The sequence below is a fragment of the Dendropsophus ebraccatus genome, chromosome 5 (genome assembly GCF_027789765.1).
Source record: "Dendropsophus ebraccatus isolate aDenEbr1 chromosome 5, aDenEbr1.pat, whole genome shotgun sequence".
In the NCBI taxonomy this organism is placed as follows: Eukaryota; Metazoa; Chordata; class Amphibia; order Anura; family Hylidae; genus Dendropsophus; species Dendropsophus ebraccatus.
The window spans coordinates 104,112,039-104,138,895 of record NC_091458.1 but is presented as its reverse complement, the minus strand read 5'-3'; the positions used below and the strand labels follow the sequence as shown (position 1 = coordinate 104,138,895).

Sequence of the window (26,857 nt, the reverse complement as noted above, 5' to 3'; positions counted from 1 at the left end):
TGGATGGACTCGAGCATGCTCAAGGTTCGCTCATCTCTAGTCGGATTGTGTGATCATGGCACCATGCAGCATTTCAGGAGGCTTTACTCCAATGCACACTGAGAGGGTGATCGCCTCTAAAATCCTGTTCCTGCTTAAGGAAAGAACAATCATTTAATCAGAACGACTCTTCTGCAGTCACTTAAAGGGGTTATCCAGTGCTACAAAAACACGCCCACTTTTTCCCCTCTCGTCTCCAGTTCAGGTGTAGTTTGCAATGAAGCTCTATTTACTTCAATGGAACTAAGTTTGAAACTCCACCCAATCTGGAGACAAGAGAGGGGGAAAAGTGGCCATGTTTTTGTAGCGCTGGATAACCCCTTTAAAAGGAATGTGTCATCAGAAAATGACTTATTGCTTAAATTTTTTTATGCCAAAAATATTTTGAAAGAATTTTTGGTGAAATTTTTCCTATTATATAAAATAATTTTGAAATCTTGCAGTTTTCATTCTCACCACTGGGGTTTACACTAAGCTACGACTTCCTGTTGTGTCTGGTGATTAGGAGGTCACTGTAAAGTGATCTGTACAGCATTGCATATTGAGGAGACAACAGCAGCTCCCTGTGGGTTGACCTCCTCAAAGGTCATAGAGTATGCTCAGTAATGTCTCACATTCATCTCAAGGAGAAAGTCTATTGTCATCTATGTCCATGAGTGTTGCTGTAAAGCATGTCAGTAAATGCTATTAAAGGAGAAGTCCGGTGAAAATTTTTATTAAAGTATAGTATTGCCCCCCAAAAGTTATACAAATTACCAATATATACTCATTACGGGAAATGCTTATAAAGTGCTTTTTCCCTGCACTTACTACTGCATCAAGGCTTCACTTCCTGGATAACATGGTGATGTCACTTCCTGGATAACATGGTGATGTCACGACCCGACTCCCAGAGCTGTGTGGGCTGTGGCTGCTGGAGAGGATGATGGCAGGGGTACACTGAGGGACACAGGGCACTGGAGGGACACTGAGCATCCCTCTGCCATTATCCTCTCCAGCAGCCACAGCCCGCACAGCTCTGGGAGTCGGGTCGTGACATCACCATGTTATCCAGGAAGTGAAGCCTTGATGCAGGGAAGTGCAGGGAAAAAAGCTCTTTATAAGCATTTCCCGTAATAAATGTATATTGGTGATTTGTATAACTTTTGGGGGGCAATACAATACTTTAATAAAAAATTTCACCGTACTTCTCCTTTAAGAACAGCTCAGGCAAGATGGCAGTTCCCATAACAATGCAATGTACTAAAAGTAAAAAAAAAATAACAGTCAGAAAATATAAACAGATTGGAATAAAAGAACATTTTTTTTGTATCTGACACTAATCAGTAAAAGAAAATTCAGGTTACACATTGCCCTTTAAAGGGAACCAATTAGTAGTTTAGGACACTATAAAAAGGCACATGGTGCTTTTAAAGGGGAACTCCAGGTAGAGGTTATAAAAAAAAAAAAACTTCTGCAGAAGCATATAGCATTACTTACCTGTCTATCCCAGTTTTGAAACTACCAAAAATCCATTTTTTTTTTATTTTTTTTTTTTTGGGGGGGTCTGTATTGTATTTCTGTCCTTCCTAGTTGAGCAGTTCCCAGAATGCAATGCTTTCCCTCATGTGATCATGACAGTCCCCCACCCATCACAATCAGTAAGATTAGTGCAGCAGCTGCTTCTGTTCGGTCAGAGATAATGAATCAGTCAGGGGATTGGGTTATCCAGCCAAGCCTCCTGTGAGATCACGCCCTGCCCCCTGTCTGCATCATCAGCAAACACACACAATGTGAGACAGAGGCATGGAAGATTTGTCTCCTGGGGGGAGGGGGGGGTAGCAGAAGGAGCAGGAGACAATGTGAATTGGCACAGGGGCAATTTTTTTTCACTTCCTGGATTTCTATCAGCTACCAGTGTGGCAGAACTGTACAGATACAGTAATATATTGTATAGACACATCTGTATAAATTTAATGTACTTTTAATAAAAAACAAGTTTTTCTTATCCGGAGTTCCCCTTTAAAAGGGAACCAAATCACTATTATACGTCATATAACACTGTTAGCAGTTTCCAGTAGAGCTTCTAAAGTATTGTCTAACAGTGCTTTTGTGAGATATTTATATGACAGATTTTTGAAGCCAAAGCCAGGAATGGATTTGAAAAGAGAAATCTCAGTCTTTCCTTAATGACCTGTTCTCTGTTTATAGTCTGTTCCTGGCTCTGGCTTCAAAAATCCGTCAGATAAATCTCTCTGTGTAAAGGCACCCTTACCATACTTGTTGTGCCGTCCTCCTAGGGGATATCAGAGAAAACACTGCTTTATTATGGCACGCGTTGCAGGGCATGAGGCCGTAACTAGTCATCTGGGTGATGGTCAGGCCATGTCTTCTAGGCTTCTAACGGCAGTGGCGGATTAAATGTACCCTGGGCCCCGGGCTGTCCACCCAACCTGCCCCCCCCCAGTCAATTTGCCCACATTATAATCCGCTACTGCCCCCCCCTCCACGCTGTCCCCAATAAACACTGCCTGCCTCCCTCCCCTCCCTGCTGGCCCCAATAAACATAATGTTCGGTCCCTTGCTGCTACCCCCAGTAAGCATTGCCCACCCCACCTCCACTGCCCCCAATAAACATATTCCCACTTGTTCCCCCACTGTTGCCCCCAATAAACATATTGCCATCTCACCTGGTCCCCTGATGTTGCCCCCCCTAAGGGCACAGCAGCACAGAGGATGTCAGGAGAGGAGGGTGCTGATCTATAGGAGAGGTCACAGCAGCACAGAGGATGTCAGGAGAGGAGGGTGATGATCTTATAGGGGAGGTCACAGGTTCCCACAGCACAGAGGATGTCCGGAGAGGAGGGTGCTGATCTATAGGAGAGGTCACAGCAGCACAGAGGATGTCAGGAGAGGAGGGTGCTGATCTATAGGGGAGGTCACAGCAGCACAGAGGATGTCAGGAGAGGAGGGTGCTGATCTATAGGAGAGGTCCGAGCAGCACAGAGGATGTCAGGAGAGGGTGCTGATCTATAGAAGAGGTCACAGCAGCATAGAGGATGTCAGAAGAGGAAGGTGCTGATCTATAGGAGAGGTCCGAGCAGCACAGAGGATGTCAGGAGAAGAGGGTGTCCCTCTTTCCCCCTTTATAGATGGTCCCCCTCTTTCCCCCCTTTATACATGGTCCCCCTCTTTCCCCCTTTATACATGGTCCCCCTCTTTCCCCCTTTATAGATGGTCCCCCTCTTTCCCCCCTTTATAGATGGTCCCCCTCTTTCCCCCTTTATACATGGTCCCCCTCTTCTCCCCTTTATAGATGGTCCCCCTTTCCCCCTTTATACATGGTCCCCCTCTTTCCCCCTTTATACATGGTCCTCCTCTTTCCCCCCTTTATAGATGGTCCCCCTCTTTCCCCCTTTATAGATGGTCTCCCTCTTTCCCCCCTTTATAGATGGTCCCCCCTCTTTCCCCCCTTTATAGATGGTCCCCCCTCTCCCCCCCCCTTTATAGATGGTCCCCCCTCTTTCCCCCCTTTATAGATGCCCCTCCCCTCTTCTCCCCTTTATAGATGCCCCACCCCCCAGTCAGTAAATAACACAAAAATAACAAAATACAACTCACCTACCCTGCCTTCCCCCGTCGATCCTCTCTCCTGCAGTTTCCGGCTGATGTGCAGCTGCCGGGGGTGTCCCATCCTCTCCCCGGCAGCGTGCGCATCACACAGCTCCTAGTGCCGCCTGGGCCCTGACTTCCGGTACACAGAGCGTCTCTTATGTGCACTCCCAGTACCGGAAGTCAGGGCCCCAGGCGTACAGGGAGCTGTGTGATGCGCGCGCTGCCGGGGATAGGACGGGACACCCCCGACAGCCGCACATCAGCCGGAGGCAGCCGGGGACTCTTGTGACCGCAAGCGAAACAATGCTTGTGGTCACAAGAGTGCAGTGGCGAGGGGAAGGGGGCCTCCCGGGCGGCATTATAATGTGGGCGGCGTGGCATGGGCCCCCCCCCGGAGCCTCGGGCGGCCGCCCAAACCGCCCACATTATAATCCGCCACTGTCTAACGGGCCTCTTTGCTTGTTAATCATCCCTGCAGAGTGTGCTGGCATGCAGAGAACAGTGACTAGTCATGGCCTGGACACTGCCCAGATGACTAGTTACGGCCTCACCCTCTGCAGCACATGTCAGTATAAAACATCGTTTTCTCAGATATACTGCCTAGGAGGACGGTACACTAAGTATGGTATGACAACACTTTAGCAGATCTATAAGGAGCTGCTAACAGCATTATATACATTATAATAATGATTGGTTCTCTGTAATAAGGACATTTTTATGAAATAAGCGTTTTAGTAGTATGTGAACGCTGAAGCCTCTTCAATGCCTACATCAGCTGCCAGCCTGCTGTTACTTACATATGCTGTACTATTTTTACTATTTTTTTTATATGTTATTAAGTAAACTAAAATAGTTAGGCTGGCAGTCCTGATTTTGATGTAGCTAATGGTCAGGATGCACAAGGAAGGAATATTCCAGAATATACACTGTTTCTCCTATTTGTGTAAGGATATGTTCCCACAATGTGTAGAGCAAAGAGCAAATAACAGCCATGATGGCAGTTTAAAAAACCTGCCATATGTGAAACCAGCATAATATAAAGCAAGGATGTATACTGCTCCTTACTGCTGGATCAAACACCACACTGACAACTGTGAAACTATCCTAAGGGAATTATACAGATTTCTCTATCAAGAATTCTAGAAGACCTATGAATAGGTTAGACAGTGTATTAGCATCATTAAAGAGACTGTATCACTTACATTGTTCTGTGCAGCTGATTCGGAGATATCCCCCTGAGTAACATGGACAATAAGTGGTCCTCCCCATTATGTGCATGAGCCCAGCAGTCCTGGATATTCATGAGGATTACATAAGTCCACCCACCAGCTGCTGATTGGCAGTTATATATCCATGCTGTATGCTGTGTATAGGCAGTCAACTGTCAATCAGCAGCTGGGGGGAGGGGGAGGGGTGCAGCAAGAATCCTATTTTCCTGTATATTAGGAGAACTGCTGAACAAAATTATGTAATACACCAATCTGTTCAGCATTTCTGTCACTATTTTATTGTCCTCATTTAAGGCAGCATAAACCTAGTAACAGATTCTCTTTAATATATACATATAAGTGTGTCTAGAAGGAACAAAAATGCGGCTAAACTCACCTTCAGTCCCACTACAGCTCTGAAATCATATGGTCCCCACCATTGTCTTGTTTTTCTTGCTTCCAATGGCTCATCAAAATGGATATAATATCTTATGATTTGTGTGGACAGCTAGGGCTAAGTGTAATATTTGGTGTATTCTTTACGCACAACCCCGTTACATAGCGTGTATGCTTTTGGAGCAACCTGGGGCGGGGTGCAATGGTAAACTAATCATTGATCATGATCCCATCATGCATGGACAACTAAACACAAAGTTTTGGCTGTCCAGGCATAAAGGGAATTGTAGTTTTGTAACAGCTGGAGGGCTGCAAGTTTGACTCCTGTGCTATTAAAGTGGACCACATGCATTTACATTATAGCTTCCCAGGGTATTAAAGGCAGGAAGAATAATACACACATCAGGGTCATCTGAAGGTTTAAAGCTGTGCACCATTTAATAAATCTGGTGGCAATCTTATCAACAACTGTCTTAAGGCCAAAAATGTCAAGAATAATCGTTCTGTATTTTCCATTCTAATCTATTTGGAGTCCATCTCTCTCTTTTTTTAATTAAAAAATAATTAAAATATAGAAACAATATATGGTAAAAACGAAGCTGAAAGCATTCTGTGTATTGCAATACCCCACACAACATCAGCAATAATCAAATAAACACATCAGAAAACATTTATTCTCATAAGGGTTGGTATGCAACGTATAGCTTTAAAAAAACCTCTGATATGTCATAGCGAGCTGTGTACAGTCACAGAAAGTCTGTAGTGGTACTGTAGCTCTGTAGACTGTTTGCGCCACTTTCTGAGCAGAAATGAGAGAGAGCACATCGCTGAGTTGAGTGCAGCTGCCCGTTCATTTAAACAATCGATGGGGATCTAGGTGCTGAGATTAAAAGCCTTAAAAACAATTTAAAACATTGTTTTATGATAAATATCGATCACATTATTGACACCAACTTCTCACATAACGTGGTCCACTTTTTGCGAAGTTCACCGTCATCCGGGTAAGTCCTCAGTAAAGTAGTCACCAAGAAAACTATTTCACTTGGACAAAATTTACTTCCTTCCAAACTACTCTGCAGCACATGGCACTGCTGGTCAGTCAGCCAGTGACTGGGCACCGCCACAGAGCACGTCTCTATATAACCATTCTTTATAGACATACTTAAATGAACATCCACTACAATATCTTCATATAAAATCTGAAAGGATTTTTGCACCTGAAATTTTGGGGTCTTTCCATAAATCCAATCCCAAGTGCACAAGTCCTTTTTCTTCTGTGTTATTCCCGGAAAGAGGATCTCATCCCGTGGATCAACTACATGAACATTTGGTTTATCATCATACTGAAAACTATATTCTTTGGCAACAGCATCCATAAGAGCTTTGCATGTTAGGGATGAAGAAGCTTGGGTGAGGTTTTTAACCAGCGAGGGCACACTAGGTGTAGCATTACTCTGTATACCATCATAAGGACTTTGCAGCACTATAGGTAAGAGTGAGCTATCTGCACTACACAATAATGTACAGTGGTGGTATGCAACAGTCCTTCCAAGCTTTGCAGCGGTCCCTGATATCTTGTACTTCCCATCTAACAGGAGATCATATCTCTTTGTGGCTTGTACATCCAAGTATGGTTCTAAGGATTTCAGGGCTCTAATAACCAAATGTAAATTTTCCATTCTATCATATTTTTTTCTAGATGTAAAAAAAGTTAAGTTAATATTTCCCAGATCATGAAATACAGTCCCACCGCCACTTCTTCTCCTGGCCAGGCATATCCCCTTCTCTCTCATTAGCTGTAGGTTGCATTCCTTCCATGGATTCTGGTGCCGCCCGATCACCACGGCTGGAGAATTCCTCCACAGAAAGAGAATATTTTTTTGCTCTAAGTCCATATGGTCATGAATCCAGTCTTCAACGGCCAGATTCTCATACACGTTGCTTGATGCTGACTGTAGAATGAGTCCTTCTTTTGCTAAACTTCCAAATCTTGCGGCTGTTTTGTGACAACAAAAAAAAGAGACACAAATCCTCTTCACTGTTACTGGACTGAGCAGCATTTTTCACTAAATGACTGGAGAAAAAAATAAAGGATGAATTAGTACATGTGGATACAAGCTGGGCAAACTGTAATAACTTATTCACATGGAGCAATTTATGAAGTTTTTTCTGAAGGACTTAAAAACTACAAAAGCTTTGCCATAGGGCCACAGGCACACAATGAACAATACTGCACCTCTACCTGCCCTTCAGGGATTACACGGGGCCAATTCAAACAAAGTATGTACACAGCTCCGTCAAGTCCACTGTACACTCCAGATTTATTGAGAGGCGCACTCTGAGCTGGCATGAGTTACTCGGGATAAGCAATACTGTCGTCAGAGCACCCCCCGATAGGCAATACTGCCGCCAAAGCAACCCCCGATAAGCAATACTGCAGTCAGAGCGCCCCCGATAAGTAATACTGCAGTCAGAGCGCCCTCCGATAATTAATACTGCAGTCAGAGCGCCCCCGATAAGTAATACTGCAGTCAGAGCGCCCTCCGATAATTAATACTGCAGTCAGAGCGCCCTCCGATAATTAATACTGCAGTCAGAGCGCCCCCGATAAGTAATACTGCAGTCAGAGCGCCCCCGATAAGTAATACTGCAGTCAGAGCGCCCCCGATAAGAAATACTGCAGTCAGAGCGCCCCCGATAAGTAATACTGCAGTCAGAGCGCCCCCGATAAGTAATACTGCAGTCAGAGCGCCCCCGATAAGTAATACTGCAGTCAGAGCGCCCCCGATAAGTAATACTGCAGTCAGAGCGCCCCCGATAAGTAATACTGCAGTCAGAGCGCCCCCGATAAGTAATACTGCAGTCAGAGCGCCCCCGATAAGTAATACTGCAGTCAGAGCGCCCCCGATAAGTAATACTGCAGTCAGAGCGCCCCCGATAATACTGCAGTCAGAGCGCCCCCGATAAGTAATACTGCAGTCAGAGCGCCCCTGATAAGCAATACTGATGCCAGAGCACCCCCGATAAGCAATACTACTGCCAGAGTGTACCCAATAAGCAATACTACTGCCACAGCACCCCCGATAAGCAATACTACTGCCAGAGTGTACCCAAAAAGCAATACTACTGCCAGAGTGTACCCAAAAAGCAATACTACTGCCACAGCACCTCCGATAAGCAATACTACTGCCACAGTGCCCCCCAGAAAGCAATAATACTGCCAGGGTGTCCCCGATAAGCAATACTGTCAGCAGAACGGACACATGGCCATACAATTAAATGACTGACAGTTTAACATTTACAGAGGATGTAAGTCATACATGGAACAGACTGCACCCCTGAGGGGGGGGGGGGGGGATCTCACTACATATTGAATTTCAGCTCCACTGTAGTCAGCCACACAGGCAGCTATCGCCCCCTAGCGGCAGAAGTCAGCAGCCAGGTCAGGGAATGCCGGAGAGCTCTGCTATCACAGGAGATTCCCTGAGCGCAGACATAGTAGAGTGCAGTATAGTAAGGCTACATCCTCGTACTAGCAGCACCGTCTCTTACACAGCTGTACCTAGGAGCACACGTGACTGATTCCTCTGCACATTATCACGTGTCCTTACAGCAGATAGTGACACTACAATCCCCATATTTACCTGACCACCTCCGTCACATGCCAGGCTTACCGCGCATGCCTGACACTTCTATAGAGGTGAGAGGGGACAGCAGAGGTTAGAGCCTAGTTTGAGAATGAGGACCTTTCATGATGTCATAGCCATGTGATCAGTCACATGGGTGGGAGGAGTTAGTGTGTGACAGTGAATGACTATGATCAGGCTGCTGAGTGCTGGCTATTTATAAGGCAGAGGGTGGACTGTGTGACAGGAAGCACAGCGCCCCCCTGATGAAGCTGCAGCCTGGTGTCAGTACAGGCAGTGCTCTCAGTATTCTCATTATCACTGTATTTCTCCTCTATGTTAGAGCAGCAGAGTTTTTCTTTATTCCTTCTCACAAACAATCATATACAGCAAATGTTCCCACCTGTCCCAGCCCGTACAATGTGTCAGTCGCTTATCCCCCCTAAAAGCCCCGTTACACAGAGCGATTATCGTTTAAAAATTAATTGTTCGATTATCGTTCAAAAAATTATTGTTCGATTGTTCACATATCTGTTCATGTAATAAGTCGTTGGCAGATAAAACGTGTGGGTCGTCCTGAGAAACGATTGGCAATAACGATCATTCATAACAGTAATCAGCGAGTGTAATAACCTCAAAAACGTTTGCTACAAAATCGCTAGTTTTAGCAAATCTTTAAACGATAATCGCTACGTTTAATGGTTAAGCTACTATACCCTTGGGCTGCACAGTGATATATATACGGCTGTGATATGAGACACGACTATATATCGCTGTGTCGCTCTGCAGGGATCAGGCTCTGGGAGAAGGTAACTGGTCACTTTGTGACCCACAATCATCCAGATGGATTTCTTGCTGTTGTATCGCAGCCACTTGTGGGTTATAAGGAGACTCTGTTCAGTTACCTTAGCGCCAACGCAGCACAGTCCAGAGCTCTAGCCTTACACTCCTACATGGCATCTTGCATCCCTCTCTGCCTCCCTACAGAACCCCCCTGCCACCCTGCATCCCTCTCTGCCTCCCTACAGAACATCCCTGCCACCCTGCATCCCTCTCTGCCTCCCTACAGAACGTCCCTGCCACCATGTATCCCTCTCTGCCTCCCTACAGAACCCCCCTGCCACCCTGCATCCCTCTCTGCCTCCCTACAGAACCTCCCTGCCACCATGTATCCCTCTCTGACCCCCTACAGAACCTTCCTGCCACCCAGCATGCATCCCTCTCTGCCACACTACAGAACCTCCCTGCCACACTCTCTGCCCCCCTACAGAACCTTCCTGTCACCCTCTCTGCCCCCCTACAGAACCTTCCTGCCACCCTATCTGTCCCCCTACAGAACCTCCCTGCCACCCAGCATCCCTCTCTGCCTCCCTACAGAACCTCCCTGCCACCCAGCATCCCTCTCTGCCTCCCTACAGAACATCCCTGCCACCCAGCATCCCTCTCTGCCTCCTTACAGAACATCCCTGCCACCTTGCATCCCTTTCTGTCTCCCTACAGAACCTCCCTGCCACCCTGCATCCCTCTCTGCCTCTCTACAGAACCTTTCTGCATCCCTCTCTGCCACACTGCAGAACCTCCCTGCCACCCAGCCTCCCTACAGAACCTCCCTGCCACCCAGCATCCCTCTCTGCCTCCCTACAGAACCTCCCTGCCACCCTGCATCCCTCTCTGCCTCTCTACAGAACCTTTCTGCATCCCTTTCTGCCACCCTGCAGAACCTCCCTGCCACCCAGCATGCATCCCTCTCTGCCCCACTACAGAACCTCCCTGCCACCCTCTCTGCCCCCCTACACAACCTTCCTGACACCCTGCATCCCTCTCTGCCTCCCTACAAAACCTCCCTGCCACCCAGCATTCCTCTCTGCCTCCCTACAGAACCTCCCTGCCACCCAGCATCCCTCTCTGCCTCCCTACAGAACATCCCTGCCACCCAGCATCCCTCTCGACCTCCTTACAGAACCTCCCTGCCACCCTGCATCCCTCTCTTCCCCCCTACAGTAGTACATAATAACAAAAGTATACTTACCTGTCCCCGTGCCCTCATAGTGCTTCCTTAATGATATCCGACAGACGCCGGCCTCCTTCAGCTGCAACGTCACATACTTGGCTGATGGATCACTTACTCAGCCATTCAAGGGGTAGTGCGGCGCTGAGAAATTATTTACAAAATAACACACATTACAAAATTATACAACTTTGTAATGTACGTTATGTATGTGAATGGCCCCCTTCCCCGTGTTCCCCGCCCATGGACCCGGAAGTGTAGTGTTTTATACATACCTGATTCGTGTCGACCCCCGTCCGCCGTTTTCTGACAGTGATGTAATCTTCGGGAGGCCGGCCGACCCGCTCCTGCCGTCCCTCATGCTGGCCCCCCTCTGCCGCGTCATAACTGTGCTCAGCCGCGATTGGCTGAGCACAGTTATGCTCAGCTAATCGCTGCTGAGCAGCTGATGATGCGGCACACGCCATCAGCTGCTCAGCCGCGATTGGCTGAGCACAGTTATGCTCAGCCAATCGCGGCTGAGCACAGTTATGACGCGGCAGAGGGGGGCCGGCATGAGGGACGGCAGGAGCGAGTATGTATAATGCACTACACTTCTGGGTCCACAGGCGGGGGGCGGGTAACACGGGGAAGGGGGCCATTCACAGACATAACATACATTACAAAGTTGTATAACTTTGTAAAGTGTGTTATTTTGTGAACAATTTCTTAGCGCCGCACTACCCCTTTAAGTGACTGGGACGGGACACCGCTGCAGTCACTGACTGGCTGAGCAGGCAATGCATCAGCTGCTCCGTGACATTGCAGCTGGAGGAGCCAGGGCTGAGATGTACACAGAATTACTTCTGGCAGCTGTAAGAGAGGCCCAAGAGCAGCACTAAGGGGCACGGGGACTGGTAAGCATACTTTCTTTATTATCTTCACACACCCTACTGCCTGCCTGTCATTTATTAGTTTCACAAGACTTCTCCTTTAGGGAATCTGTCAGCTGTAGTTCATGTTCCAAACTGCTGACACTGTTAGATGTTGTTACGTCAAGAAGACACCTGGTACCTTAAATATATTTGTCTGTGCTTCCATAGCATAGAATCTGGTACAAAGAGTCAAAGAGGCCTCTCCCTGCTAAAATGACACTTGGAGGCTGAGTCTCCAGCAGGTTTAGGTATGGGAGGGGAGTTACTAATAAGTGAACATAACGTGTACATACAAATTATATACAAATATGCAGGCCTGTATTAAGAGTTCCTGCTGCCCTAGGCACTTTGCATGCTGAGGCGCCCCCCCCCCCCCATTACATGCATGGTATACACCCTGGCACTTGTGTGCTGCTCTGCTTGATGCCTGCTGTTCTCATCAAACAGACGTGATGGAGAAAGGAAGGAGGCCGGGGACGTCTTAGTTTGGGGACCGCTTCTGTCCAGTGTGGGACTGGGGCCCACCAATATAGAACCAGTGAGACATGACATGCTGACCCGCTCCTTTCCTGGATTCATCTGTATCTGTGACAAATCCCTACATTTATACAGCTCTCAAGGTATGCTGGGAGTTGTAGTCTCTGAGAGGACAACCCTGTAATAAATCACTGTGTGCAGAGTCTCCTGGTGGCTGCAATCTGTGGGTCACAAACATCGTCCCTGAGGGTCCAGCAATACATCTGTCTACAGCGGCAGTTTTCAGAGGATTATACTACTGTACTACAACTCCCAGCATATCCTGAGTGCTGCAGACTGTCAGCACATGCTGGGAGTTGTAGTGCCTGCAGCTGTTGTAGTTGGGTCCAATACATTGGATGCTTTGTGGCATATAAGAATACAGAGATCTGTGGGGGCTCAGTGTATGGAAGTGACCCCAGAACATCACTAATAGGGGATCAGGGTAGATGGTTTTGTTCTATCCCCTGTTAGTGATGTTCTGGGGTCACTTCCCTGCACTGAGCCCCCACAGATCTATGTATTCTTATATGCCACAAAGCATTCAGTGTATAATGCACCTAGGACCCAACTACAACAGCTACAGGCACTACAACTCCCAGTATTTACTGACAGTCTGCAGCCCTCAGGATATGCTGGGAGTTGTAGTGCCTGCAGCTGTTGTAGTTGGGTCCAATACAGTAGTTGGGTCCGATGCTTTGTGGCATATAAGAATACATAGATCTGTGGGGGCTCAGTGTAGGGAAGTGACCCCAGAACATCACTAATAGGGGATAGAATTAAAAAATCTCCCCCTATATCTTATATCTTATTAGTGATGTTCTGGGGTCACTTCCCTGCACTGAGCCCCCACAGATCTATGTATTCTGATCAACCACAAAGCATCCAGTGTATAATGCACTTATACCCAACTACAACAGCTGCAGGCACTACAACTCCCAGCATATCCCGAGGGCTGCAGACTGTCAGTACATGCTGGGAGTTGTAGTGCGTGCAGCTGTTGTAGTTGCATTATACACTGGACGCTTTATGGCATATAAGAATACATAGATCTGTGAGGGCTCAGTGTAGGGAAGTGACCCCAGAACATCACTAATAGGGATAGGGGGAGATATTTTTGTTCTATCCCCTATTAGTGATGTTCTGGGGTCACTTCCCTGCACTGAGCCCCCACAGATCTATGTATTCTCATCTCCCACAAAGCATCCAGTGTATAGGACCCAACTACAACAGCTGCAGGCACTACAACTCCCAGCATGTACTGACAGTCTGCAGCCCTCAGGATATGTTGGGAGTTGTAGTGCCTGCAGCTGTTGTAGTTGGGTCCTAGTTTAAAAGTTTACGCTAGTGTACTGTAGTGACCGCGGGGCTGTGTCAGTACACTACCGCAAACAATACACTGACCCATTTAGACCCCAATGATACACAGGCTCTGCACCCTATAGAAGTGATTACAGGGGAGCAGCTGGGGGGGAGGCAGGGGGAGAAGCTGGGGGGCAGGGGAGAAGCTGGGGGGGCAGGGGGAGCAGCAGCTGGGTGTGGCAGGGGCATCTGAGGAGGCAGGGGTAACAGCTGGGGGGCAAAGGGAGCAGCTGGGGTTGCAGGGGGAGTAGATGTGGGGGGGGCAGGAGGAGCAGCTGGGGTGAAAGGGGCAGGGGGAGCAGCTGGGGGGCAGGGGGAGCAGCAGGGGGGCAGGGGAGAAGCTGGGGGGGCAGGGGAGAAGTTGGGGGCAGGGGAGCAGCTGGGGGCGGGGGAGCAGCTGGGGGCAGGGGGAGCAGCTGGGGGGCAGGGGAGAAGCTGGGGGGCAAGGGGAGCAGCTGGGGGGGGGGCAGGGGAGAAGCTGGGGGGCCAGGGAGAAGCTGGAGGGGCAGGGAGAGCATCTGGGGGCAGGGGAGCAGCTGGGGGGGCAGGGGGAGCAGCTCTGGGGACAGGCAGGGGGAGAATCTGGGGGGAGGAGGGAGCAGCCGGGGGGGGCAGGCTGGGAAGGTCCCCCCAAAGCAGCTTCGGGTAGGGGGTGCCGGGGTTCAGCTTCGGGTCCGGGGTGAGCTTCTTCCTGCAGCCCCGCGGTGCCCGAACTTCTTTCCTGCTCGGCGCAATGACGTCACGTGCGCTGCAGCAGGAGAGAAGTTCGGGGCTGCAGGGGTGATCTTGGCTGTCTGTGCAGGAAGAAGCTCATCCCGGACCCGAAGCTGCAACCCCCCCCCCCCCGGACGGACTAGGCACCCATGGTCCGCCCTAGGCACCGGACCACAGGTACCTAGTGGCATATGTGGCCCTGCAAATATGCACAAAATATACACACATAATACACAGATATAAAGAAATACACATTACCTATGTCCATACATAGTACACACACACACACACGCATGATACGTACATCAAACCCTTAGGGATTTTATAATTTCCCTGCAACATATATATGATATATATATAGTGGTGTCCATGTTGCCATGATTGGTGTGACCTGTCACTTGAAAAAACCTTTTGACAAACCTTGCAGATGTAGGTATAAACCTTACGATGCATATTTTTCCTTCAAGATTTGAGTGTCTCTTTAATCCAGGGATATGCACATACATGCAGGAGTTCTTCTAGCCACTGCTCCGTCCTACTTGCGCTCATTGTGCAGGTGATAGATCTTTGTAGCAGGCAGATGTCCAGCTTTATGACTCTGCAATATGTGATGGACCCCCAACTCCCAAGCAAAATAAGTTATACCAAAGAACGCAAAATAAAGACATAACACATTGTAATCAGATGTCAAAGGCGCCCAATTTTATTTAAAATTACATGACACTGAAAATGGCAGACCCCCGACTCACAAAGAGTCACTCTCCAGCGCTCAGGCAAGGAAAAACCCTCTGTGGGGGAAACCTCAAGGGAGCCATGGCTAGAGAATTGCCCCTCCCCTGGGCTTAGAGGGTAATACCATACTATAAATATAATAAACTGGTGAGTGAAATCTGGCTGCAATATCTGTCACCTTATTGATGGCGGATGTATCTCTTCTCCCTCACAGATCCAGGTCCACTCCTCAAAAAGATGGAGATTTGATGAAGGGGTAGTCTAAAGCAGACCCCCCCTTTTCCCCTGCTAGAACCTCCAAATTCCATCAAGGGTAGGGGGCAGTAAAGTATACAAGCTCAAGGTCCTCTGGCACATCCAAGATGGCACTGATCAGGGCGCGGTCCATTGCTTTATGGAACCTTCTTTATGACATAAGCGCTTGTCATCACAGTGCACAGTTGCCATGGTTACTGCAGGTAAACACATCTGAAGAATTAACCCATTAATGACTGGCAATGCGCTTTACTGCAGAGGTCACTAAACACACTTGTGACCAAGCAAACAGCTTATGGTTAGGCCACACTAAGAACACTAAATAATATGGTTTGATGTGGCCCATAGCAACCAATCACAGCTCAGCTTTCCTTTCTCAAATTACTCAGGTAAAATAAAAGCTGAACTGTTATTGGTTGCCATGCGCAATTTAGACAGTCTAACTTGCCCATAGCAACCAATCAAAGCTCAGCTTTAATTTTATAACGGCTTGTTAACATATGAAAGGTGAGCTGTGATTGGTTGCTATGGGCAAATCAGACCGTCTTTTGTCTCTGGCAGATTGATTAAGCTGCTCCATTGCTGTAAAGTTTATGATGATGATGATGGTGATGATGATGATGAGAGGCAGTAAGTGACCAGGTGAAAGGCATGTGCAGCAGTGTTGGATGATTATATGTCATCCTGGAGCTGCCAGACAGGGAGGCCCACCTCCTGTTTGGGTGCCCACCAAAGGGTAGGGCCCACCGGGGGATTCCCCTGTGAGCCAGTCCGAGCCTGTACACTATTGCTGTTGTCCAATTCATTTCAAACTAACTGAGCACTGTTAATAAACGACCGTTGTTGCCACCTGCAACTACGGCCATTGTTTAACAAACAAATACAGTGTGTGAACTCTGCTTAACCCCTTAAGGACAGAGCCTGAAATGGCCTTAATGACAGAGACAAATTTTATGAATATGACCGGGTCACTTTAGTCATTAATACCTTCGGGATGCTTTTACCTATCCGGCTGATTCTGAGATTGTTTTCTCGTGACATATTGTACTTTACATTTCTGGTAAATTGGAGTCGATACTCATAACAAATCTTTATGAAAAAAACCCAAATAATGTGAAAAAATGTGAAAAAATGCATTTTTCCAAATTTGAAACTTTTTTGCGTATACAGAAAGTGGTTATACCACATAAATTATATATTAAATAGCATTAGCAACATGTCTACTTTATGTTGGCGGCATTTATTAAACTATTTTTCATTTTTTTTACACAATAGGGAGCCTAAAACATTAGCAGCAAATTTCCAAATTTTCAGTCAAATTTCAAAATCAGATATTTTTAGGGACCTGTTCAGGTTTAAAGTGTATTTGAGGGGCCTGTATGTTAGAAAGCCCCACAAAGCACCCCATTTCAGAAACTGCACCCCCCAAACTCTGCAAAAGCACATCCAGAAAGTGTTTTAACCCTTTAGGGGAGTCACAGAAATAAAAGCTAAGTGTGTAAGGAATTAGAAAATTTTAATTTTCTGTGCAGAAATTTTATTGTAATCCAATATTTTTCATAATTATAAACCTATTACCAGAGAAATGCACCCCAATAATTATTGCCCCGTTTCTGCAGTTTATAGAAATACTCCATATGTGGCCCTATTGCGCTATTTGACGCAACCACAAGCCTCAGATATAAGGGAGCGTCTAGTGAATTTCAACGCCTCCGTTATATTTGGTCATTTTTGACTGTACCACTTCAGGTTGGCAGAGGCTCTGGGGTGTCAAAACCTAAAAAACACCCCTAAAGGGACACCATTCAGAAAACTACACCCCTCAAGGAATGTAACAAGGGGTGCGGTGAGCATCTGGACCCCACAGGTGCTTCACAGATTTTCCGAACAATATGGCGTGAAAAAAGAAAAATTTATTTTTTACACTAAAACGTTGTTCTAGCCTTCAATTTTTCATTTTCTTAAAGGGATAAGAGGCAAAAAAAGACAAAAAATGTGTAGCGCAGTTTCTCCCGAGTACAGAAATACCCCACATGTGGCGATAAAGTGCCAAGGGGGCGCAGGACGAGCCTCCAAAGGGAAGGAGCGCCAATTGGCTTTTGGAAGCTGAATTTCACTGAAAAGGATTTCAAGGGCCATGTCGCATTTACAGAGCCCTCGTGCTGCCAAGACACTGGAAACCCCCCACAAGTGATTCCATTCTGGAAACTACACCCCTCAAGGAATCTAACAAGGGGGGCAGTGAGCATATGGACCCCACTGGTGACGGGCACAAATGTGGAACAATGTGACGTGAAAGGGAAAAAATTTCATTTTTTCACTTTCATGGCACAAATGTGCCCGTCATCAAGGGGTCCATATCCTCTTTTCCCCCCCTGTTAGATTCCTTGAGGGGTGCAGTTTCCAGAATGGGGTCACTTGTGGGGGGTTTCCAGAGTTTTGGCACCACGAGGGCTCTGTAAATGCGACATGGCGTTCATCATCCATTCTAGCCAAATCCAACCTCCAAAATCCAAATGGCGCTCCTTCCCTTCGGAGGCTTGCCCTGCGCCCACATGGTGCTTTATGTCCACATGTGGGGTATTTACGGACTCGGGGGAAATTGCTCTACACATATTGTGTGTTTTTTTCTCTTTTAACCCCTTGTGAAAATGATAAATTCAAGGCTAAACCAACATCATAGTGTAAAAAATGTAATATTTCATTTTCACGCCACATTGTTCCACATTTGTGCCCGTCACCAGTGGGGTCCATATGCTCACTACACCCCTTGTTACATTCCTTGAGGGGTGTAGTTTCCATAATGGGGTCACTTGTGGGGGGTTTCAACTGTCTTGGCAACACAGAGGCCTTTTGAATGCAACATGGCCCCTCGAAATCCATTCCATCCAAATCCAGCCTTCAAAAACGAAATGGTGCTCCTTCCCTTCGGAGGCTTACCCTGCACCCGCATGGTGCTTTATGTCCACATGTGGGGTATTTACGGACTCGGGGGAAATTGCGCTACACATTTTGTTTTTTTTCTCCTCTTTTAACCCCTTGTGAAAATGATATATTCAAGGCTAAACCAACATTATAGTGTAAAAAATGTAATATTTCATTTTCACGCCACATTGTTCCACATTTGTGTCCGTCACCAGTGGGGTCCATATGCTCACTACACCCCTTGTTACATTCCTTGAGGGGTGCAGTTTCCATAATGGGGTCACTTGTGGGGGGTTTCAACTGTCTTGGCAACACAGGGGCCTTTTGAATGCAACATGGCCCCTCGAAATCCATTCCATCCAAATCCAGCCTTCAAAAACCAAATGGCGCTTCTTCCCTTCGGAGGCTTACCCTGCACCCGCATGGCGCTTTATGTCCACATGTGGGGTATTTCCGTACTCAGGGGAAATTGCTCTACACATTAAATGTTTTTTTTTATCTTTTAACCCCTTGTGAAAATGAAAAAACATGACAAGATTAATAATTTAGAGTAAAAATTTTACAAAAATTACACTAAATGTTGGTCTAGCCTTGATTTTTTTTCCATTTCCACAAGGGGTTAAAAAAGAAAATGAACACAAAACGTGTAGGGTAGTGTCCCCTGAGTACGAAAATACCCCACATGTGGGCATAATGTGCCATATGGGCACAGGGCAAGTCACCAAAGGGACAGAGCGCCATTTAGAGGCTGGAATGGAGGATGGAGGCCATGTCGCAATTACAAAGCTCCTGTGCTGCCAGGACAGTAGAAACCCCCCACAAGTGACCCCATTCTGGAAACTACACCCCATAAGGAATCTAACAAGGGGTGCAGTGAGCATATGGACCCCCCTGGTGACGGGCACTTACGTAGAACATGTGCCGAGAAAATAAAAAATACAATTTTTTTCACTTTCACGTCCCAAATGTGGCCGTCACCAGGGGGCCATATCCCCGCTGCCCCCCTTATTAGATTCCTTATGGGGTGTAGTTTCCAGAATGGGGTCACTTGTGGGGGGTTTCTACTGTCCTGGCCGCACAGAGGCTTTGTAATTGCATCATGGCATCCTCTAATGGGAATGGCGGCCATACCTACTTAGCTGGGGAAAAGGGACAATTCTAATTTATTTGGGGGTATTAGGCCAATTATTAGTTTATAAGGTTGGAAATGACAGGTGTCCATCAAATTCAACCTGTGTTGATCCAGAGGAAGGCAAAAAATCCTCGTGAGGCAGACGACAGTAGCCTCATCACAGGGGAAAAATTCCTTCCCGACTCCATAATGGCGATCAGAATAATCCCTGGATCAACGTGACCACTGAAATAGGAATAAGGGGAAGAATTTAGATAATGTGGAACCCCAGTGACGTGTGGTGCGCCTTGGAGCGATCCAGTATGTAGAGGCCGGGGTGATCAGGACAGGCGTCACACTGGAAAATGGTGTCCTTCCTGATCCCCCTGTTACCCCACACTCTGCACTTCTTCTGGCGTCTCCTGTTCTCCAGTGTGGGGGACGTCACCTGGAAAATGTTGTCCTGGTGCGATACGGGGTCCTTCATATCCAGAAGCGCTGGGTCCGCTCCATGGCTGCTAAATATTAGGGCGCTATTACTACTTCTGATATGTTCGGATCGTGCCGGAAGCTACAGGGCAGCGAGGGACCGGAAGAGGGGGCGCTGGTATAAAAGTTATCCCCGTACAGGTGGTGACCTTTATCCAGCAGTGGGAAGATCAGTTCCCGGACGATCTTCCCACTAACTCCGAGGATGGGGGGGGAGGGGGCATCTGGGGGCTGGATTCGGGTGTCCCTTCCTACATACACTCTAAGGGTACATGCACACTGCGGAATCGCGACAGATAACCCTTCGTGCATTCCACAGCTGGCACCCGCCGGCGGACTGATGCAGGCGCACGTCTCCGTCCGTGTCATAGACTCCATTCTATGCACGGGCGGATTCCGCTCTCCGTCCAACGTGTTCATTCTTTGGATGGACGACGGATTCCGCCCGTGCATAGATTGGAGTCTATGACACGGGTAGAGACATGCGCCCGCATTAGTCCGCCGGCGGGTGCCAGCTGCGGAATGCACAAAGGGTTATCCTTCGCCATTCCGCAGTTTGCACGTACCCGAAATCTGTAAGTGTACCCTGAGGTACGCTCACAGAGTTTGTAGAATTTCACACCATACTGTGATCTCTTATTGGGACGGTACTGGCGGAAAAGACGTGTCTGGGGGGCAGCGCACACTACGCTACCCCCAGACACGTCACTGGATGATGAGGATGAATGGAGGAAAGAAGGATCCCCCCCATTCATCCTCACTGGCTGTTTCGGTGTCGGAGGTAATAATAACGTATCCCTCTGACGCCGAAAACACCCTGGGGGCCATCTTTATACGGGGATTGGTATATGGGGTATGTAGTGGTGTAGTGTCAAACTTTATTCAATGTAGTGTGGTGTAATGTAGTGTTTTTTACGTGTTTTTTTACAGTAAGTATAAAAAAAAAACCTACGCCAACAAAGGAGTTGCTGATAAATGCCGCACTTATGTGCGGCACTTATAAGCAGACCGTGGCAGTAGGATATAGAAAAAAAACACCCTACGCCAAAAAGGAGGAGTTGCTGATTAGCAGCGCACTTTCGTGCGATGCTGATCAACACTCAGCGGCGATAGGGTGCGGAAAATAGAAAAAAAAAAATTTGGAAAAAAAAACAAAACCTTTTTCTACATTCAGAATATCCCTGTAGCTGCTGATAAGTGTATTACACATATCAGCCGCTAGGGGGCAGCAGAGCGCAAAATCCGGAAAATGACGAGGCTGGAGCCGAAAATAGCCGAGAGAAGACGACGGGGACCGCCGGAAAGACCCGAAGACCGAACGGAATGACGGAGGACGCCGCGAACCCGGAAGACGCCGATCAGGAGCCCGGGACAGGTGAGTAATGTACAAATACCTGCTCTGGACCCCTCGGCTACCTAGCTGAGGGGTCCAGGGCAGGTATTTACTATATTGTGGGACTCTGATCGCCGTGCCACCGGCCCGATCGCCGTGAACGGCCGGCCGGCCGTTCACGGCGATCGGGCCGGTGGCACGGCGATCACCATTACTTTTTACAGTAATGGCGGTCGGTGCCGTCCTCGGACAGCACCGACCGCCATTTTTTTCCGGGTCATCGGGTCACCGATGACCCGGAAAGGTTCCGATCGCCGCTATTGGCTGATCTGAATTGATCAGCCTATAGCGGCGATCGTAAGCACGGGGGGTGTTAACCACCCCCCGTGCCGTGAAGCTATGATGGCCTGCTATGATTTATAGCAGGCCATCTTCCCCGACCGCTGTGTGTGAACACGCAGCGATCGGGGAAACATCGGGCGTACCCATACGCCCGTTTGCGTTAAAGCCCAGGCAACGGGGGCGTATGGGTACGCCCGATGTCGTTAAGGGGTTAATACTGCATACTAACTAAACAATGTTACTATAAACCCCGTTAGGGTAGCTTCACACGTACCGACTCGCAGCGTTAATAACGCTGCGAGTCGGCTAGGTCCTAGCAGATCACTTTCACTACATACACACAACGGTCTGAAGGACCGCTGTGTGTATGTAATTCTGCCGGCCGCTTAATCCCTTCAGCTGCCGCCCGGCTCCCGCTCCGCTTTGTATACATTACCTGGCCTCGCTGCACGGGGTCCCGGCGTACTGCTCTCCCGCCCGGCCAATCAGTGGCTGCGGCAGGGCAACACACTGATTGGCCGGGCGGGAGAGCAGGACGCCGGGACCCCGTGCAGAGAGGACAGGTAATGTATACAGAGCGGAGCAGGAGCCGGGCGGCAGCTGAAGGGGTTAAGCGGCCGGCAGACCGCTGTGTGTATGTAGTGAAAGTGATCTGCCAGGACCTAGCCGACTCGCAGCGTTATTAACAATGCGAGTCGGTACGTGTGAAGCTACCCTTAAGCAGTAAAGTCTGCTCATTTTGGGTTTAGGAGTCTAGTGGGTGGTCCTCATCCATTGATGGTTATTTCCATATGTCAAGTTATATAGGTAAGGACCGCCCACTGGACTCCTAAACCCAGAAGGAGTATGTGGGGGAAATATGGAGAGTGCTGGGAGCTGAGCCCTCTGCATGCATGGCAGGTACTTTTTTATGTTTGTTTGTTTTTTTAAACAAAAACGCTATAAATTGGGTCTGGTAATTGTATTGGCCTGTAGCATAATGGGAACAGGTCAGTAGTCACAGTACGCAAAATAAAAAGTTATAGCAAGAGATTCAAGTCTGAGGGACAACATGACTAGTTATATAGAACTCCCTGTCCATCTGCTGGGTATAACCTGGCAGATCTATGGGGGTCACCATGCGGCTCCGGCAGGTGCCCGTGTACACAGGGCGGCAGTTCCTGGTAACCATGCGGGCTGAGGCTGGAGAGGAGCGCTGTTATGGGTGGGGGGTGCTGTAGATGTGGTTACTGTAGCCAGCACTGCCACAACACAGGAGCCCAGAGGAGGGAAGAGGAGGAAAAGTGCGGGAGAGGGCGCCCAGTGACCGGGAGGCGGGCGGAGGAAGCGGCAGGAGGACGACCGGCGCTGCCACACTACCTGCCGCACACAGCAGCCGCACACAGCCCGGACATGGCAGGAAAGCCGCACGCTGCGTCCAAGAGAATGGCAGAGCTGCAGATAAAGGTATCATCCATACATGTCTCACATAGAGGTATCATCCATACATGTCTCACATAGAGGTATCATCCATACATAGCTCACATAGAGGTATCATCCATACATAGCTCACGTAGAGGTATCATCCATACATAGCTCACATAGAGGTATCATCCATACATAGCTCACGTAGAGGTATCATCCATACATAGCTCACATAGAGGTATCATCCATACATAGCTCACATAGAGGTATCATCCATACATAGCTCACATAGAGGTATCATCCATACATAGCTCACATAGAGGTATCATCCATACATAGCTCACATAGAGGTATCATCCATACATAGCTCACATAGAGGTATCATCCATACATAGCTCACATAGAGGTATCATCCATACATAGCTCACATAGAGGTATCATCCATACATAGCTCACATAGAGGTATCATCCATACATAGCTCACATAGAGGTATCATCCATACATAGCTCACATAGAGGTATCATCCATACAACTCTCACATAGAGGTATCATCCATACATAGCTCACATAGAGGTATCATCCATACATAGCTCACATAGAGGTATCATCCATACATGTCTCACATAGAGGTATCATCCATACATAGCTCACATAGAGGTATCATCCATACATAGCTCACATAGAGGTATCATCCATACATAGCTCACATAGAGGTATCATCCATACATGTCTCACATAGAGGTATCATCCATACATAGCTCACATAGAGGTATCATCCATACATAGCTCACATAGAGGTATCATCCATACATAGCTCACATAGAGGTATCATCCATACATAGCTCACATAGAGGTATCATCCATACATAGCTCACATAGAGGTATCATCCATACATAGCTCACATAGAGGTATCATCCATACATAGCTCACATAGAGGTATCATCATACATGTCTCACATAGAGGTATCATCCATACATGTCTCACATAGAGGTATCATCCATACATGTCTTACATAGAGGTATCATCCATACATGTCTCACATAGAGGTATCATCCATACATATCTCACATAGAGGTATCATCATACATCTCTCACATAGAGATGTTTTCCTTCAGTCTCCAGTTGCTCACACTGACCCCTAGTTGAGCTCCCGCATAGTATGTAGTAATGTATGCTGATACTATAGAGAGCCGGATGGGGTGAGCGTGCTTCCCCGGTCTCCATGGAGACGAGCTCACCAGAGCTGGGGGAGCTGCTGCTGCTGTACTATCCTGCCATGCACTTCCAGGCTAGGTGCCCACAATGTAACAGGGAGCATAGCCTTCTGCTGTGTCTGTCTGCTATGTTGCTGACCAGTACAAGCAGCAGCCCTCACTTTTCTCAGTTACATGTAGTCAACGTTACAGGTGCATGTTCACACTTGGCATGTTTGCTGCAGAGGAAATCAGCCTGAAAAGTGACCTGCGGTAGAGAAATGTGCCGCATGTGGTGGTTGTGTCCCCCGCCCACTGTGGGGGTAAGGGAGAAGCATGCAATAAAATCAGGGCTGTGGATTTTGTTGGGGATAAGGGCAGATTTCCAGCAAATTCCCTAGCTGCAGGTATATGGAGACTGTTTAGGCTCCTATTCAGACATGCCAAGTCCACCATGCATTTCCTGCAGCCGCAGATCCAATCAGTATTCTGATCCCACTGACTTCTATAGTGCCACAGAAAATCCACAACAGTGGCGGACTGGATGATTTTATGTGGATCCCTTGAGGTCTGTGAATAGCAGAATCCTCAGTGCTATGTGTGAACGGACACCAAGGGCCCTATTCCACGGGACAATTATCGTTCAGATAATCGTTAAATCATTCATTCAGAACAAAGCTATAATCATTCGGTTGAATAGCAGTTAACAATTAATCGACAAATGGGAAATCCTTGATTGCTTACAGATTTTTTAAGCCAAAGCCAGGAATGGATTTGAAAAGAGGAAAAATCTCAGTGGTTTCTGAGCTGCCTATGTTTGAGCCATTAAAGTTTATGGAGTGAATGCCCGTCCATGCATGGATCTGCCATGCAGCATAAAGGCAAATCGTGGTGCAATCCTGGGAAAATCTGCAACAAATCCACAACATATTTACAGTTTGAACATAACATAAAACCCTGTTGTTCATAACAACCAATAACTGCACAGCTTTCATTTTATAGGAGTAGAGTACAAAATGAAAGCTGCATTGTGATTGGTTGCTACAGGTGACAGATTTTCTTTTAGACATCCAAGCACCATAACAACCCACAGTGTATATTTACATGATGGTGGGGGGGCTGAGCCTCCTCTATACCTGGTGGCTGATGGCGGCTTTCATTCACATGAACTGGCATCGGACTGAGATCTGATCCAAGTTATTTCACTTTCAGCATTGATCACAACTATTTCTGACTATTGTCCGGGGTCTGACCAGCTTCCCAGCAACACAAACGCAGACAGCCATGATCTACTATTACAGCCTGCAAGAGGCCGACCATACTAGTGGAACACTAATCTGACTGTTCATCGTAAGGCCCTGTTCACACATTCTTTTATGTATTAAAATAAATCGTTGTGTAAACATAGCCTCATACATATGTTTTATAGTAAGTGATAAAGTAGTCACATAAAGTCATCTAGGACCCCCCCCCCCCCCCCCAATAATATTTACATGACCCCTTTTCTGCATTTTTTGGTATTGCGACGTAGTGACACTTTTAAAATAAAAGTTTAAAGATATACTTTTGGAACCAGATGAGACTGCTGGCCCCCTATATTTTTTTTTTGTTCTTGTGCTGCAAATCTTCTCTACATTTATCTGTTAAAATATACAGTTATTGCTCACTTCATTGTGTGTACTGACAGGTCTTTCTGCGGCCGTAATTCACTGAATTGCGAATGCAACAATGGCCGTACTTTTACGCAGTGTGAGCATAGCCTAAGGGTGCGTTCACTTGTACAGGACCCGCAGTAGATTTGAAGGTGCAGATTTGATGCTGTGTTCAGTTATTTAGATCAAATCTGTTGCGGATCAGCAGCAGAAAATCCGCTGCGGATCCGGTACGTGTGAACGCACCCTAAGGGGGGGATTTATGAAGACCTATATTAGGCCCGCCCCCTTTTCCCCAGCAGGATTCACTAAGAGGCGCACACCTCTTAGTGAATCCGGCCCGCCGGGCGCCCCGCGTACTAAATCTACACCTGCTTCCAGATAAATGCGGCGCTTGCAAATAAATGAGACAAAAGACAAAAGGTGCAACAGTAACCAACAGGTGTAAGGGCTTACCGTATATACTCCTCCCAGCGTACACACAGCAAACACCTACTCTGTAGATATTAAAAATTGTCATGGCCCCCCAATATCTATCTGTAGATATTAAAAATTGTCATGGCCCCCCAAGCTTCTCCAGCCTGCCCATAGGTTGAGCTGGGCCTACGAAAGGCGTATGCCAGGGAGAAGGGGTGAATCTGCACCTTCTCTCTGGCGTACGCCTCTGGTGTATGTTTCATAAATGTCCCCCTAAATCTTCAGTGGATCTCCTACATGAACTGGCATGCAGCAGTTTAAAAAAAGACTGCACACTGAGCAAATTCCTTCTGGCTTGTGTTGACAAGATTAATTTAAATGCCCTATCCTGCTACAATAATAAGATTTGATCTGCACCCAGTTTTGCTGCAGAAAACCTGGAAAGTATAATATTGGAATGAGCACATTGTTCTGTATGTATAAACATACCCTTTTAGTAAATAATAATATGGAATGAGCACATATGGTTCTGTATATATAAACATATCCTATGAATAAATACACTGCTAAATCTGAATAAATGAAATATTTTCATTGAATACTTTGTTCTGTACAAAGTTGAAT

General features: G+C 47.3%; 2 protein-coding genes across 2 annotated transcripts in view; one reads left to right on the top strand and one right to left on the bottom strand.

Annotated features, from left to right (window-relative positions):
- Nucleotides 1-5,693: 5,693 nt before the first annotated feature.
- LIPT1 (lipoyltransferase 1) lies at nt 5,694-8,990 on the bottom strand. Its single transcript, XM_069972399.1, has 2 exons — nt 8,882-8,990; nt 5,694-7,311 (listed from the first exon to the last, which is right to left on the bottom strand). Exon 2 carries the CDS (start codon nt 7,295-7,297, stop codon nt 6,173-6,175), a length of 1,125 nt encoding a protein of 374 aa, XP_069828500.1. The 5' UTR covers nt 7,298-7,311; nt 8,882-8,990; the 3' UTR covers nt 5,694-6,172.
- A 13,709-nt stretch (nt 8,991-22,699) lies between these two features.
- TSGA10 (testis specific 10) overlaps nt 22,700-26,857 on the top strand; it is a 52,000-nt gene continuing 47,842 nt past the window's right edge. Inside the window, exon 1 of the mRNA XM_069972398.1 lies at nt 22,700-23,010. Coding sequence (XP_069828499.1) covers nt 22,765-23,010 — 246 coding nt within the window. The 5' untranslated portion in view covers nt 22,700-22,764. The remainder of the gene's footprint in view (nt 23,011-26,857) is intronic.